This window comes from Juglans regia, chromosome 3 (assembly GCF_001411555.2).
Source record: "Juglans regia cultivar Chandler chromosome 3, Walnut 2.0, whole genome shotgun sequence".
In the NCBI taxonomy this organism is placed as follows: Eukaryota; Viridiplantae; Streptophyta; class Magnoliopsida; order Fagales; family Juglandaceae; genus Juglans; species Juglans regia.
The window spans coordinates 4908325-4924373 of NC_049903.1; the positions used below are offsets into that span (position 1 = coordinate 4908325).

The following is a 16049-nucleotide window of genomic DNA, read 5'->3' on the forward strand; positions in this document are numbered from 1 at the left end:
TGAAATAAAAGTGGGATATGAGTGTGATTTTGCTGGTATATAACGCCTTGGTGAAGGTAACCATTGAAATTAATATAAATCTAGCCCTGCAATTGCAAAGACTCCATTCACTCTGTTCAGACTTCAGCTTGCTCTGCTATGCACAATATTTTAGCAGTATTGTAAGCTTAGTGATAACCTTGATGCAAGAAAAACCCTCAACAGGGAAGGAGCAGGTTCTACATTACATACTAACCATACACATCAATATACAGATTTGGAAACCATCTGCCTAGCAATAAAATGCAATCAGAAGGGTCTCATTTATTCAGCTCTCAGATCAATTTTGTTACTGCCATCCACAGCAGCAACCCACTACAAGATTAAAACCTCAGCTATATGCTCTGAAGCTCAACCTCATGGAGAGGAGAAAACCAAGAAAATGAAAGCATTTTCTTTTTCCCCCCTCTATTGTGCTTTTGCTTTTTCTTGCCGGTTCTGACTCTCTTCAACTTTATCTCCACTTTCAGGGTGCTCAATCCTCGTTCCTTCTGGGACAAGCTGCCCAACTTTCGCATATTTTTCAATGAATTTATCTTCCCAATCCTGCAAAATTTCAAGCTCGGAAGCATCCAGACCTTCAAGGTTACCATTAATGTCTTGGGGGTTAAAAGATAGAAGCGCTAGGGCTCTGCTGGCTTCCCTTCCCGCAAACATTCCATACGGTCCACCAGGACCATAAAACATCCTGCACGTAAATGTCAACTCAACCTTGATGCTCGTTTTAACCAAAATCCAATATTATGTAAACATTACTAGCACATTCAAATTGTAAAGAATATATCAAGACATTAGATGAATGGTATTGAAACTGAAGACAAGGTTGTGATGAAGTGCCAAAGCAACAACAAGCATACCAGTCTTAGTAATCTCGTACAATAAAATCTAAGCACAACTTGATTGGGGGTATTTGTCAAGCAGAGGAGTTCCAGTAAGTCCTCAATGCAGAACAAAGAGTTGTTTGGACGAAGAACCAATCTACTCATGAATTTTATAGGTTTGAGTAAACAATATTGGTTTTTTTTCCCTTTTCTTATGACGAAAATATTTTGGTGGTTCACAAGTCACTAATCTCAAAATTTTTATTCGAGTTTAAAGGTTCAGAACCAATCCAAACAGTAAGAATTTCAAACCAATTACACTATCCGCAATCGGCCCAGTTACATGATTTCAAAACACCACCAAAGAACTCCCTTAAAGAACCATTCAAGAGAGAGAAATTAAAAATTTTGAGGAACCAAATCATGATCCTGCTGAGAATTGAAACAAAAAGAACAAGATTTTATTGGGGTACCTGGAGCTAGAGACGTCGTAGATCTGACCTTTGATGGCCATTAAGATGGGTTTATTGGAGTCAGAACCGCTGTAGGCTCTTAGTTGCTGCTCAGTCATGTCTCCCAATTGGACCGGGTTTCCATCATTAGTACTGGAGAAACTCGAGTTAAAAAGGTTGGAGTTGATGTTTCCGGCGGTAACGATGGGGGGTTTATTGAAATCTTCAGGTGAAACAAACATGCCGCACACCATCTTATAAACCACGACCATAAGAGCCGCGATGGTGAAGAAGGCCGCCGGAGATAGCCCCGTGTACTCCGTCATCTCTTCCATCACAGTTGTATAAAGCCCCATCCCAATTCCCTATCTTCTTCCTGGTTGCGTTCCAAGCTTTGTGGTTTAGCAACTTTACTTTTTCACAAGAAGCTAATAAGGAAGAAGAATCGAAGAAAGAAAGAAAGAGAGAGGAAGAAGGGTCTAGGACTCTACGCTTACCTACCTACTGCGACCAACCAGCATGGCTTCAGCCTTCACCTACCCACTTTTTATTCCAGTTTAATTTGCAAAACTATCCCTCTAAAAAACGTCGACGTGTATGACCGTATTCCCTTAAAGGGGAAATCGGAGCCGACCCAATGTGCCGACTCCGGTGACGGTGAGGGGTAACTTAACTACGAGAAACAATCAGTCTTTTAATATTATCAAGAGACAATCTGTTATGAATCTAGATTGTGATGGTGATGAACTGAAGAAAATAATAATCAATTTGCGAGATAAGAAATGGATTCAGAGAATGGAAAGGGAAGATTGTATTGATACGTTGGATTTCGTTCGAGGCAAATCCTTCCTCCCATGTAACAAAGTTCTTAGAGCACTCCCGGCTTTTGTATTATAAAAAAAACATAAACTATTTGAAAATTTGTTCTAAAAAGAAGTTTAAAATGAATCGTAAAATACAATTAGTTCTAATTATCTGCTATATGTAATGGATATTGTTCATCTTATAAAAAAAAATTTATTGTTGATATTTCATTTACTCTCTTATTTTTATTTACTTTAATTTTTATCATGTAAGTAAATTTTTTTTATTATTCATCATTTAAAACACATATTTCATTTTCTTCTAAAAAATATCTTGAAAATATTTTTAAACCAATTTTTTCATATTTAATTTTACTTTTAATTTGTATTTGGCTTACATGTTTTTCTTTTATTTCTATACGACCGAATTATTTTACATTATATATAAAAATAAATTGTAAATATAAAAGAATATATGGATAATGTAAATTTATTGATAAAAAAAAATATTTAACAAGAATATTTAAATAATATAGAAAAAAAATAGATAAATTGATGGATGACATATTGTAAAAATAATATATAAAATAAAAAAAATAAATTTTGATGATATATTTTAAAAGATATGATAAAGAAATCATTAAAAATACTCTTACAAGATAAATTCAGAATAATCCTCTCACTCTTACTTCTCCTTTTTTACAATTTGCTCAACATCCCCGTGTAGCCACTCCAAAATAGAAACGTACAAAGTATAAAATGACAGAAGATAAAACCCTACAAAAATGATAGACAACTTAAATTGTAAAGCCTAGCAAAAAAAAATGCACAGCTTGACTCCCAAAACCAACAGCTTCAAGCCACATAAAACGCGACGTCTTATTTACTTCAACCAAAACGACATCGTCTTCTTTAAAGCTCCTGCGACACCGTTTCCAGATTAAACTTCTGAAAAATATTTGCATCAGCCTACTATTCATCACACACTCAACACACTTAGTGTATTGAGGTTTAAAAAAAAAAAAAAATTAAATGCATGGTGTGTGAAGTGTGTAGGCTGATGCATAGAATTACCCTTAAACTTCAACCCCTTTCATCACTTTGACACACACTTGGCATATTCACTTCATAAGCTTGGTTCCGCCATATACCCACCCCTTCCCTTGCTAGGTTCCTAACAAACCCCCTTCTCAAAGCACCTTGCTCTCAAGGTGCTACAATGCTTCAACAATTCCAAGTCAAGTGGCTTCTCTTAAGTCCTCTTGGAAACAAGGAGGATAGCCTTCAACGGAAGAATGTTTCATAGCCAAGTAATCTTCCCAAACATTAGTAAGGCTCTTATGGAATGCAGCATACTCTCTTGCAATTGCATAAACTTGCTCTACATGCCCACTTAGAGGGTTCAACTCATCCTCATCAGAAGTAAAATGATCCTGGCTTTCCTCTAGAAGTTCAAACTTGGCATCTTCAGAATGGTTTGGTCTCTTATCAAACTTGACATGTTGAGTGACTGAACCATGCTCCATCCAATTTAACTTGTCTAACTCTAATGCATAAGTATGCTCCTTTAACCAATCTCTTAAAGCTGATCACTATAGCCGACCCGTTGGTAATAAATTGTGTCCATAACTTTTGCAGCGCTAACAAGTAAAACCAGGCCTTTTCTTTTTCTCTACCTCTATCAAAGGGCCAATGAGGTGGCATTATATCGAGCAACTAAAGAGCGAAATTATTATCTACTAAATCTTGCAAACTTATAAGCCTTTTCCATTGCCCTGCTCCTTCAATCTCTTGTTGTGTGGGTAGCGATTCCTTGATGAATGTCCTGCTCTAAACATGGCGGAAGCCATGCAATTTTCTGCAAATTCTTTTGCTAAAAGGATAAACCCTTTCCAACTGACTTCCAGCCACAATAATAACCCAGCTTCCCGTTTTCCTTGAAGCATGTTGTTTTGAGGTAATTGGTGTCTTCATACTGAGGGTGACCCTTGCAGCAATAAATCCTTACCCAACGCCATTAATTTCGTTTTTAAGGACATACTAAGGTCTCTGCCACCACCATTACCAACAGTTAAAGTAGTGAATGTGGTTGTATCAACATCACTAATGGTGGTGGTAGCAGAAGAAGTTCCATGACAGTGTGACTTGTCTCTTTTCCTATATGATCCATAGCTCAAACCCACCATAGAAATCCTCCTCTTCCTGTAACTGATCCCACAGGCGTTACATAATGACTTAGGCTTAGCAGGCCCCCCTCTCCACAAGGGGGACTTCATGGTCTTGCAATCGACACCCAATAATGAACAACACTGAAAATTACTGTGTAGAATTTCTTCCCCCATGTAGGCGCAGAAGACTCCCACGTATCCTTAGAATTCTCAACAAGGGGGCAGGCATTAGTAATATCATCATATCCTACAACCAATTTTAGAGACATACACCATGGGAAAACTACAACATAGCATCTGGCATTGAAAAGTGGAAAAACAAGGGTATGCTCTCTTCCTCTATCAAAGGGCTCAAAAACCACTCTAAATGGCAATAAATCAAGCAGATAAGTAGCCAACAGTTTCTTACCCTTAAAATTCTCAGCAAACTCAACCATGGGAAGTGCACAGCCAGCCTTCAATAATTTTTTCAGACCCATCCGAATTCTCACATCAAACCCACTCCCAACTCCACACTCCAAATTCTTTTCCCACACCTTCTTCTCCACCACACAAACCACACAATTACTCTCCCTCTCAGTGACATGATATACTAGATTATTTGCTATAGAAACTTTATAGGATTCTTTCAGAAGCTCAATGGTGTCTCATTACAGCTCAATCCCACAGGGTTACGTTCTCTTCCTCTATCAAAGGGCTTAAAAACAACTATAAGGGGCAAAACTTCAAGCAACTGAGGAGCAAACAATTCTTACCCTTAAATTTCCCTGCAAACTTACCCATGTGACATGCTTCATCAACCCAAATGCAGTGGTACACTTTTCATCCATGGGTAGTGCTGCCTCAGTATAGTACTTCTCTGCTTCTGGGGTGCTCATAATTTTTGCTGCATGGTCCCGATTGCCAATGTCCTTCAAACGAAGATCCATCTGCACATAGGAAGCCTTCTTGTCAATCAACTCCTTCACGCCAACAATGTGCTTGGCTGACTCTCTTCCCTTCTCAATTGCTCCATTTTTCTAGCCAACTCCTCTACCTCCTCCGTTTGCTTTGGCTCTTCTTCTCTTACCTCTTCAATCTCATCTTTGCTAGCAACAGTTCCTAAGCCATTCCCCAAAGGTGCAGGTTTCACAGGCATTTTATAATTAGTAGTTTGTTCCTTCACCTTTTCAATTTCCAGTTGTACAATTTGTTTTCCTTGTTCAGCAGCTAACTGTGGGGGCAAGGATGATTGCTCACTCGTTGATATTTTTATTAGACATTACGATTGTGAAATTTATTCTGATTTGCCATTAAGGTTCGTGCCATCTCCATCAGCTGATTCAAGCAATCCCTGAGCTCCTAAAGACTCTTCTCCTGAGAGTCGACCTACTGCTGTAAAACTTCTTGTTGCCGGTCGAAAAGTGTGTCGTCCTTCATTGAACCTGGCTCTGATACCACTTGTTATGAATCTAAATTATGATAGTGATGAACCGAAGAAAATAACAATCAATTTCTGAGATAAGAAATGGATTCAAAGAATGGAAAGGAAAGATTGTATTGATATGTTGGATTTTGTTCGAGGCAAATCCTTCCTCCCATGTAACATAGTTCTTACAAGATAAGTCCAGAATAATCATCTCACTCTCTTCCTTCCCCTTTCTACAATTCGCTCAACATCCCCATATAACCACTCCAAAACAGAAACATACAAAAGTATAAAATGACAGAAGATAAAATCCTACGAAAATGACAGACAACTTAAATTGTAAAGCCTAGCAAAACACACATCTTGACTCCCAAAACCAACAGCTTCAAGCCACATAAAATGCAACGTCTTATTTACTTCAACCCAAATGACATCGTCTTCTTTAAAGCTACTACCACATCTTCTCCAGATTAAACTTCAACCCCTTTCATCACTTCGACATACACTTAGCATATTCACTTCATAAGCTAGGTTCCGCCATATCCCCTTCCCTTCCCTAGCTGGGTTCCTAACACAATCGAGTACATGGGTTACTTTTTTAAGCATTCTAAACATCAAAGTTTGATAATTTGCGTCATAGATTTTAAAATCTGACAAAATTTCATAATTTAAGGTGTAAAGCTAATAATTTGATCATTTATGATGATTTTTTTTTTTATATGACAATTTGAAGATGCAAAATGATTTTTCCAACGGAATTTGGAAAAATCATTCTTCTTTCCGCATTATCGACACACGGGTAAAGAGGAGCAGCAATCCTAACTGCAAAGTTTTTGAGCAATAACTCAAAATCATTTGTACCGGTCTAGAAACGATCTCAATGTTGATCAATAGTTCAGCATGCCAAACAAATATAAAATAGACAAGTAATGATACAGTTAAAAAATGGACTGAATGAAATCATTAATCTCAAAAGTTTGTATCTGTACAAGGTAAAGAAAACGTACTTTGATGTTTGCGTTCATATCTATGTAATAGATGCACAAAGTACTGTATATATATTATATTCATATGGTATAGCAACATTTAGCTACTCAATTTTCATTACTAGGTTGCTGCTTCAAGGCCTCACCATTTGCAACATCATTGGAGCTTGGTGATGGATGGGCTTGTATTTTCTCGTCAACAACCTCCAAGTTTGAAGAAGCTGCTTCATCACCGGATGATTCATCCGAGGCCTCTGAACAATGATCAGTAACCAATGAGTCTGATTGCTGGCATTCAGACATTGCAGATGATAATGATGGAGATAAACCACCAGAGTCGATTAAATCAGAAATTTTCCCATCATCTTCCATCATTCTTTGAGCATAATCTTGGTAGACAAAACCAGCTGAACTTCTCCCACCAAATCCGGATTCCAACTTGTCCATATCAAAGAGCTCTTCCATTATCTTCTGGCTTTCTGGGTGTTTGGGGTAGACAAACTTCACTTTCTTGAAGGTTTTGGGCTCAATAAATGGTTTTACCATCTATTTCAAAGGGAAAAAAATTTGTTCAATTATTTAAATCCGAAATGCATGAAACATAGATTAGTTGGTGATATTGAAATCCAAAGATGTCTCATTTTAGAGTCCTTTTATACAATTTCTCTCTTTGCCTATTATACTAAAAAGTTTTCATCATTTTTTCAGGTACCATAAAAAAAAGGTTCCTGTCGCACTCACTTTTCTGTAATTCTGAAGGAGTCTATAACTGCAGAATATCTGAAGTTCCAAGAATCTCTATGCTATAACAAATTAACACAAACGGGTTCCAAGAATTGTAATTGAATATTGAAATTTAGTGTACACGTATATACATTGAAAACTAACCCATCGCTTCAGTTTATTTTACAGGAAAGAGCTTTCTTTAAAGCCTGAGTTCACCAGGATTGGGCCTATGACTCTATTTTTTTTTTATAGGTAATAAATTTTATTCAAAGAAATAGGCATAAGCCCAAGTACACAGGACGTATACAAATCATCAGTACAACACGGAGGAGTGCTGTTTGATCTAAAAACCACTGGCAACTCATCCCTACTGTAAATATGTTAATGTAAGAAATTTGTCTTTTGATAAGGTAATAGGGTAACAAGACAGATGTCACATGTTCAATTCTCAATATGCATGCACATATATATAGCCAAAATTTACAGCTTAGAGGATACCACAATAAAAATTAACATAAGATGATAACAAAATAGGGCAAGGGTATATGATGACATACCGTCCAAAAGGACTCAAATACTTTTGGCGGATTATAGAGAATTGCGAGTCCCAGCCTCTCTGGGTAATGATGCTGCAGGATATGAGCCGTTTCCCGAGTCACCTTCATCGATATGCTTGATGTGTTCCACCCTTGAAAATCAATTAGCCACACCATATGCTCCTGATCTAAATTCAAATTTTTAATGGCATGTTCCATACAGTATACCAAGTACCTGATCTGCCCACTTGTTGAGTTCGTATTCTGATATCATAAGAGAAAAGGTACAATCACATATACTTCAACCGTACCAACTAAAAAAAGAAAGAAAAAACAAAATACAATAATTCATGTTGTCTGAGTGATTCTTATCATTCTATTTGAACTACCTGATAACCAGGTCTCATGATAAGAACAATTCGTCCAAACTTGTCAAAGTAATTTGCCATATATACTTTTCCCGTCTCAGCTTCATGAGAAATGTCCTCCTAAAAGCATGAAAAATACTACTTTCAATAAGCAGAAAATGGACAATGCATCTTATATTGTCGTTTTAATTTGAGAGCATGCCTGAGAGAATAAGCCTACAACATAAGTAGCATCACTTACTATATATTAGGTAAATCAAACTCCAAAATGGATGAAAATCAAATTCACCGTTACATATTTAGGTTTTATGCCAAAATCTACCAAAATAAACATCACTTCTCCCAATGATTTTCCAGAACATATCATCTTTCCCTTGATACGGTACCAACTCATAAACATTTGAAGTAGCAGAGCTGCAAGGTAAGGAGTAAAACCTTGCAGAGCGTCCCACCCGGAAGTGGGAATGCCAATCAGCTGGAGAGCAAATATGATCAGCGACACTGCAGCCCATATACATTTTTTGCTCGAGTATAAGAGGAAAAAGAAAAAAGGCAAGTCTCAATGGATCATATACACTTATAAAAAAAAAAAAAGGATCATATACACTGTATACAATGATATTTACTTCCACATTTTTGAGCATATGTTTATCACACAACTCAGAAAAGTGTCAATAGCAAGAAGCAACCCTACCAGCTTTAGGCAGCTACAGCAGAAACTGCAGGTTTATCCATAAGGGTATATTTTCGACGTGGCTGGTAAATCTATTTCATCGTAGTTTTGGTATAGGTTCGGCTAGGCAGTAAGGGTCTTACTCTGTAGGCTCATTTTAAATATTGAGCTAGAAAAGAGTGGGAACCCGGACTGATAATTACTTATAAAAAAATGGAAAATGATACCCTTACCTTTCCTCTACTACCACTCTACTACCCAGCCCCCATGTGGCTTTCTTTTTTCCTTTTTCTTTTCTTCTGCTTTTAGCACAGCAATTGAAATTCAAACACATTTCTCCATTTCAGAAGCCCCCTCTCCTTCGCATGGATAGCAGCCTCCCAGTGTGGCCTCCTCTCCTTCGGGTTGCGCCTCTCAATATGGTCACCGTTTGACAGCACCATCTCGGGTGAGATATCCACCAAACCGTCTCCTTCGCCTCTCTCCCATACACTCTCTCTCACACACACACACACACTCTCAGAAGCCTCCCTCGCATCGCACCAGTCCGTAGGGGTGACTGTGAGATTCCTTTGGCTGCTTTAATTCCAAAAGCAGCAGCTTCTTTTGCTCTTGGGAAGCTTTAGTCTGATTTGGTTCTCTTTTGAAAGCAATGGAGTTGATGATGAAAGCTTCCTCTCCCTGGCATGTCTCTTCTAGAACAAAATCAGAGTCCCTCTCTTTCTCTCCTTTGCTAAAAAATTTATTCTGCAGCCAATTTTTTCTTCCCCTTTTTCTGGTTTGAGGGTATATAACATAAAATAATATTGAACAGGAAATTTCATTGTTATAAAAAGGACTTGAAACCAAAGTTTTAAAATTCGTTTAGTACCGGCTGGAATGTTCCGTGCCGGAACAGTATCTGGTACAGGATAGGGTACTGTTTCATGCCGCCTCAAATTCCGGCCATTCTGTCCAGTTTCGGCCCATTCCAGCCAGATTTCGGTATTCTGGCCGAAATGGTAATTTTGGACCGAATTTGACTATTTGAGGTAAATGTTATTTTTGAGAATACATTAAAAATGGAGGGACAGAAACGTAATTTACCCTCTTGGTCTCTTCTCAGAATCTCAAGTCTTCTCCCCCATTCAGCCATTCCTTTGAAATCAGATCTGAAAGTTTGAAACCCTTACTTTTCTCTCCGTCTGTATCTCTCCAATCCAGGCACCAGCGCCAGCTACACTCCGGCGACCAAAAATCAAAGGCATCCCAGATTCGCAGCTCGAAGCTCTGTCCCAAGACTCCCACCTCTCGATTCCGTGTGTTGCTAACTTGCAAAGTCCCTTATTGGCAACTCCATAAACTCTTTACACCAAATGAAAAATATTTCTTCACTGTTGCCGGTGGCTTTTTTTGGATGTGGAGACCAAAACAGAAATTGTGTGTTGTTAAGTTTTATTAAGTTTTACAAATATGTGTTGATAAGACTTGTATTGATAAGTATTATTGAGTTTCTCATGTATATACATTTTTAAGACTTACATTGTTGTTATTTTGGAATATATAATTAATTTATCAATATATAGACTATCCCGAAATGGTACACCGAAACAGTATCGGTACTAAGATATTTTGTTCCAGTGCCTCGACCGAAACAGTCACCGGAACGGTATTCAAAACTTTGCTTGAAACAGAGCTCTGTTCCAAAAAACCAATGGGTAGCCATTACCCTTAAACCAACATAACATGTTTTTACTACTGTCTCCGGAGACCATGATTTTGATACTCTTTAAAAGAACAAAAGAAAGATAGATCACAGCAAAAAAAATTATAGAGTTTTCAGCCTTTGCTTTTTACCAAGGTTCTCAATTGAATTGACAAAACTCAACAAGCGTAAGATACAAACCATAGCTGCAGATAGTTTCAAGTCAAGGTGAAATGGTTTAGAGTTTCTACATCATAACCTATTACAGCAATTGGTACTGGAAGTAAAACAGCTTCAGTGGACACATATAACCAAAACAACCTGAATTGCAGACAAAATCAAGAGCAATATCAAATGTATTCACAGTGGCTTTCGGGTGGAGGGGAGAGAGTTTTGAGCTTCTGAGCAAGCATGGCTTTTGGGCATAAGAACAGGTACTAACCTTTCTGACAGCGTTTTTAATCTGAGAGACCAAAAGGCAGGAGGAAAAAAAATGAAAGCCATGTGGGCAGGTAGTAGAGCAGTAGTGGAGGAGATGTAAGGGTATCATTACCCTAAAAAAAGGGTCTTATCTAGTTAGTCCCAACAAGTGCTATTTTCCCATTGAATGCGTGATGTGTGCCAATATTTTTAAACATGATGCATTTGATAATTGAGATTTTTACATAGAGAGGAGAAAATGGAAATCTACTCTTACATATCATTATTTAATATAGCGCACATATGCATACCCATCGGATCTTCTCTGGCTTGTACTCCAGCCTCCACTTCAAGGTTTGCTTCAGCATCTTGCCTGCCTTCTTTGTATTCCAGTTCTGAGCTCTAAGAAACCTCAATATTGATGCATTGGAACACAGGACTGGAAGCTTATCAGCAATTGGACCAATCAATTTTCTTGTTTCATTGATCTGGAGAAAAAACAGAACCAATGTTTCTGATTTCATCTTATCAAAATGTTTAAGATTTCACCTAGTAAGAGATCCCCCATAGATTATCTCTTACTCACCACTTGAAAGATCATTCCAAGTAGCAACTGTGTTTCCTACTCACCTCCATGGTGAAAGAGACTCTATGACATGATTAATGTCTATGACCCAAAGTTTGAAATTAAATTTAAGCATAAGAAACACGCATATAATTTCTATCACACAAAATGAAGCATAATACCAATAAAACTAATAACAAACTTCAGTTTCTCCTAGAATTGATCTGATTCACAAAATTGGCAAGTGAGAAGAACCATGGACTTTCATTTTTCATCCTAAATTTTCTCAGTAAAAAGGCATACTGGCCAGTTAATATTATTTAATATTATTCCTTAAGTTTATAAGCAGTTCTAACAGACAATTTTACAGTTCAAAATCACCAAAACAAGTAAAAGATTTACAAAAAATAAAAAGGAAATGGTAAAGATAAAGCTTTTATCCCCACTTTTCTCATATCCAGCATATGGAAAATGCAAAAAGTACAGGCAAAAGAAAATTTATGATATCAAGTACTCACAGCTTACCAGTTAGAATCCCATTCATTGGTACCGTAGTCAAGTAAATACATAAACAATACATTGAAAACCATACTCAAATAATACCTTGGCCTGTTGCTCTTCAGAAGATAATGTTTTCTCAGTTAAACTTCCTTGCAACTTCTTAGAAGACATCATTTCAGATTTTGGCAAGTCTACAGGAGGCTGAAATGATTCTACAGATATGCATATTGAGCATAAGTAAGAGATTCATAGATGTCAAGTTACAAAATTGAGCATTAGTGATTACAGATATATTGGCATACAATATTTCTTGACCAAATAGATCTGACCCAAAACAATGGTGGTTTGGATAGTGAGATGAGATGAAATAGTTTTAGATGAAAGTTGAAAGTTGAATAAAATATTGTTAGAATATATATATTTTTTTGATAAGTCAAAGTATTTTTTTATTTTTTAATATGATTATTGTTTTGAGATTTGAAAACGTTGAATTGTTTATTGTATTTTATGTGGGAATTTGTGAAAATTATAATGATGAGATGATATGAGATGAGATGGGTTGAGATGATTTTGGTATCCAAACTTAGTATGTATAATGAAAAATGACCACAGCACATTAAAAAAAATTCCTGCCCATGTATTAAACCCAATTGACAGATAGATTAATAGGCCTGGTTTGTACAGGACATGGATTCGAAGAGAAAAAGAAAAAAAGAACATGCTAGGCATCTAAAAACTGTAGAAAACTTGCTAAATAATTGTGGAGATTATAAATCCTAGGTTCCACATTTGTCTTAAGTGCATCGCCAATAGAGATCTTCAGATAAACATAGGGTGTGCTATTGCTTTAACACATGGGTGAGGTCGCTTTAGAGTCTTCAGAAATCTCTCTCTCTCTCTCTCTTCCCACTCAAGTTTTGCTAAAATTATTCTCAGATATCTGCTCCATTTTAGACCTAATCCATCTGGCTCTAGAGTCCTCACTAGGATCAATTACAGACTCAATATCCAAAGGCTCGACATGGGAAACACTCCATGTTCCAAATGGTTCTAAGATGTCTCTTCTCTTGGGCTGGTTTTATTTACCACCACAAGTATCCTCGACACCTTCTCAGTGTAAATGCTTCCTTCCCCATCTAGCAAAGCCAACTTTGTGAAAATGTCCCCATTTCAATCTTGGGGATCCAACTCCCCCATAGGCACCAAAAATAATTTCTTTTGTTTCCAATAGGCAGCATCCCTCCCGTCAAACTTTAGACTGTACTTAAGACCTATGATACTTCCTTTCAGTTTCAACTGTACTTGAGATCTTTTTGTGCATTCAGTTTCATACTCCATAGCCTTGACACAGTCCAGCAATATGAGAGATCCCAGCCTTTTATATGAGAATTGATCTGCATAGAGGCTTCCCCAACAAGGCTTTTCCAATCCTACTCATGCAGGGTATCTCGTATAGGCTTCCAATCCCAACCTTTTCGAGAAACTTATTGACTCATATAGGCTCCAGTAAAGTCATGCAGGATATATCTCTGAAGATACAGACTTAGAAATAATGAGTAGGAGCAGTTAAGCTTTAAAACCCAAGACAAGCACACGATGTTCAATGATGCAAACAACATCCTGGGGACTTTCTTAAGAATTAACATGCTATAAAAAATTCTTCAATAGAGTGACTAAAGGACTAAAAAATTTAACTCCTCTCTGCTTCATCTTTTTAGACCTTCAATTATCATTGACAATTGTATTATATAATGTTAAATACCACAGAGATTCGGTTCAGTTCTCTTAACTTGTTTATTTTCACTCCTCAATTCTAATTTAACATATCTGCAAAATTGAACAACTGTAGGAAACAGTTCTTTAAATTTTCCAGATGCACAAAGCACCCTCAGTCAATAACGAAGATATCAGCGTAATATGTGCCTTCAACGTGCAAGGGGTGGCAACTTCAAATTACGAGCTCCTCTTTTATAACCAAAGATACTTTTAAATTTGTACAAAAGCACTTCCATACCCACATCTCATAACAGAGTAAAACAGTTCTCCCCACTCAAACTCCTTCACCAGCGATATTACCACGTCTATCACCGCAATAATATCAACCATGCTTCCCATTACATGACGCTTATAAATTGATATTCTTCTCTCTCTCTCTCTCTCTTAATGAATCCACCTGCATATATAATCGTTTTAAATATTAAAAAAAAAAAAAAAGACTTTACCTGGAGCACGATCTTCCTGGTGAAACCGCAAGACCTTGATAAATAAAAATATCAGCAAGAACCGAAAAGGAAAAATAATAGGATGGTGTTTAATCCGAAACCAAGCACCAGAATCCGCAGTTTCCACCCCCTCCACCCCCGACCCCAAAATCAAGTATTCATGATGCCCCAAAAAGTTATTTCCTTCCCCACCTGTCCCTGCCCAAACTTCTCTCTGCTTCATCTTTTCTTTTCAGCTCCTTCGTGAGGGCTAAAAATTTCTTTCAAACAAGATAGCCAAAAGAACCCTTAAAGATCTAAACAAAACTGTCAAAACATGTTCACTCCAATATCGCAGTCCCCAGAAAATCAACCATATTCTGACTTACACATACACATGCATATGCATTAATATTCTTGTCGATTCATAAATCTCTTGAGTTATTTCAAAAGCAAAGAAGACAAATGCTACATCAGACAGTTTTTAGTACCTCTTGCAGAACCAGGAGGATTATCTCAAAGGGAGATAAAATAATCACAGATTTGTGCTTTAGGAAATCAAGCCGCAAGGGATATGCAGCGCGGCCCCATATGTGCGTGGGATTGACGACTGAGTACCAGGAGCGAGAGGAAGGGAAAGACAGACGCGTCGCGTACAACTACCATCCATACCTCCTCGTGTCTTTGACCAGAAGGTAGGTAGGCCGTATGGCTAAGCTTAATGGATTTGGTTCTCCCCCTGGTTTGGAATGTCTTGGCATTTGTTTGGTTACAGAACCAGCCGTGGCATAATAAACTTTGGTAAAAATTTAATTAAAAAATTTACTTTTACGAATTTAACAAATCGTTTTTCAATAACACTAAACTAAATAATAGATTCGATAAATTTATTATTATTTTCTTAAAATATTAATTTTAAAATTTTTAATTATTTTAATTTTAATTTTAATTTAAATATTTATTTGTTATTAAAAAATAATATTCATAATCAAAAACTACTTTTTTTTTAAAAAAAAATGAAAAAAAAATAGTCAATACACGAAGTTCAACCAATTGCTTAATAAATAACTCATTAATACATGTCTCTGTATGTGTCGTTTGTGTGTGTGTGTGTGTGTGAGAGAGAGAGAGAGAGAGAGAGAGAACCAGCGGGAAGCAGCTTGGGAGTAGAGGTAGGGAAAAGGAATTTTTTAGTACCCGAGGGGCTGGCCAATCTTATAAAATATTATATTTTTATTACCTTTATATAATTTTTTTATTTAAAAAAATTAAAAATTTAATCCATAATATCCTATGAATATATATTCATCCATATACACACAACTATATATAAGAAAAATACTTTAGTGATAATCACGTTTAATCATTGCATACAAAGGTACTTTAGTGATAATTACGTTTAATCATTGCATACAAAGGTACATATATACATTGCGCAGCTTACTTAAAATAAAGAAAATGGGATATTTCTTACAAAGATATATTTTTCATTATTGTATAATACAAAGTAAAGTACAGGCTGGAGAAGGACTTTTTGTGGAAGAAAATGATTTTGAGTTTTTAATTTATTTTATTTATTGTAACTGAGATAGTATTTGTTTATTAGATTCGGTTTTTTTTTTTAATTCTCTAGAAGAAAATATATGGTTTTAAAATAGAAAAAATGAAACAAAACTTCTAAACATATTATTAAGAAAA

The 16049-nt window shown here is 36.6% G+C and overlaps 2 protein-coding genes across 6 annotated transcripts; both read right to left on the minus strand.

Moving 5' to 3' along the window:
- Positions 1 to 51: 51 nt before the first annotated feature.
- LOC109008143 (membrane steroid-binding protein 2-like) lies at positions 52 to 2176 on the minus strand. 2 transcript variants are annotated; one of them, XM_018988135.2, is made up of 3 exons: positions 1810 to 2160; positions 1334 to 1688; positions 52 to 727 (listed from the first exon to the last, which is right to left on the minus strand). In XM_018988135.2, exons 2-3 carry the CDS (start codon positions 1666 to 1668, stop codon positions 448 to 450), a joined length of 615 nt encoding a protein of 204 aa, XP_018843680.1. In that variant the 5' UTR covers positions 1669 to 1688; positions 1810 to 2160; the 3' UTR covers positions 52 to 447. The 2 variants fall into 2 exon arrangements, with proteins under 2 accessions (XP_018843680.1, XP_018843679.1); XM_018988134.2 differs by having other exon boundaries at positions 1334 to 2176.
- A 3619-nt stretch (positions 2177 to 5795) lies between these two features.
- On the minus strand, positions 5796 to 15100 carry LOC109008147 (phosphatidylinositol transfer protein 3-like). Of its 4 annotated transcripts, none has more exons than XM_035688245.1 (7): positions 14843 to 15100; positions 12253 to 12351; positions 11396 to 11572; positions 8329 to 8427; positions 7961 to 8203; positions 6824 to 7223; positions 5796 to 6259 (listed from the first exon to the last, which is right to left on the minus strand). In XM_035688245.1, the coding sequence occupies exons 2-7, from the start codon at positions 12322 to 12324 to the stop codon at positions 6219 to 6221; spliced, it is 1032 nt and encodes a 343-aa protein (XP_035544138.1). In that variant the 5' UTR covers positions 12325 to 12351; positions 14843 to 15100; the 3' UTR covers positions 5796 to 6218. The 4 variants fall into 4 exon arrangements, with proteins under 4 accessions (XP_035544138.1, XP_018843688.2, XP_035544137.1 ...); XM_018988143.2 differs by having other exon boundaries at positions 12253 to 12362; positions 14843 to 15099; XM_035688244.1 differs by lacking the exon at positions 14843 to 15100 and adding an exon at positions 14373 to 14836 and having other exon boundaries at positions 12253 to 12362.
- Positions 15101 to 16049: the final 949 nt, after the last annotated feature.

Bases quoted from the DNA above. Each gene is read 5' to 3' on its own strand.
- LOC109008143 (XM_018988134.2), bottom strand. From the start codon at position 1,668: ATGGGGCTTTATACAACTGTGATGGAAGAGATGACGGAGTACACGGGG. The intron at 728-1,333 runs GTACCCCAATAA...ATTTACGTGCAG, and splicing joins TACGACGTCTCTAGCTCCAG to GATGTTTTATGGTCCTGGTG.
- LOC109008147 (XM_035688244.1), bottom strand. From the start codon at position 14,595: ATGAAGCAGAGAGAAGTTTGGGCAGGGACAGGTGGGGAAGGAAATAAC. The intron at 11,573-12,252 runs GTATTATTTGAG...TTTTTTCTCCAG, and splicing joins CTGAAGAGCAACAGGCCAAG to ATCAATGAAACAAGAAAATT. The intron at 8,428-11,395 runs GTATGCATATGT...TCATGCTTTTAG, and splicing joins AGCCAGAGAAGATCCGATGG to GAGGACATTTCTCATGAAGC.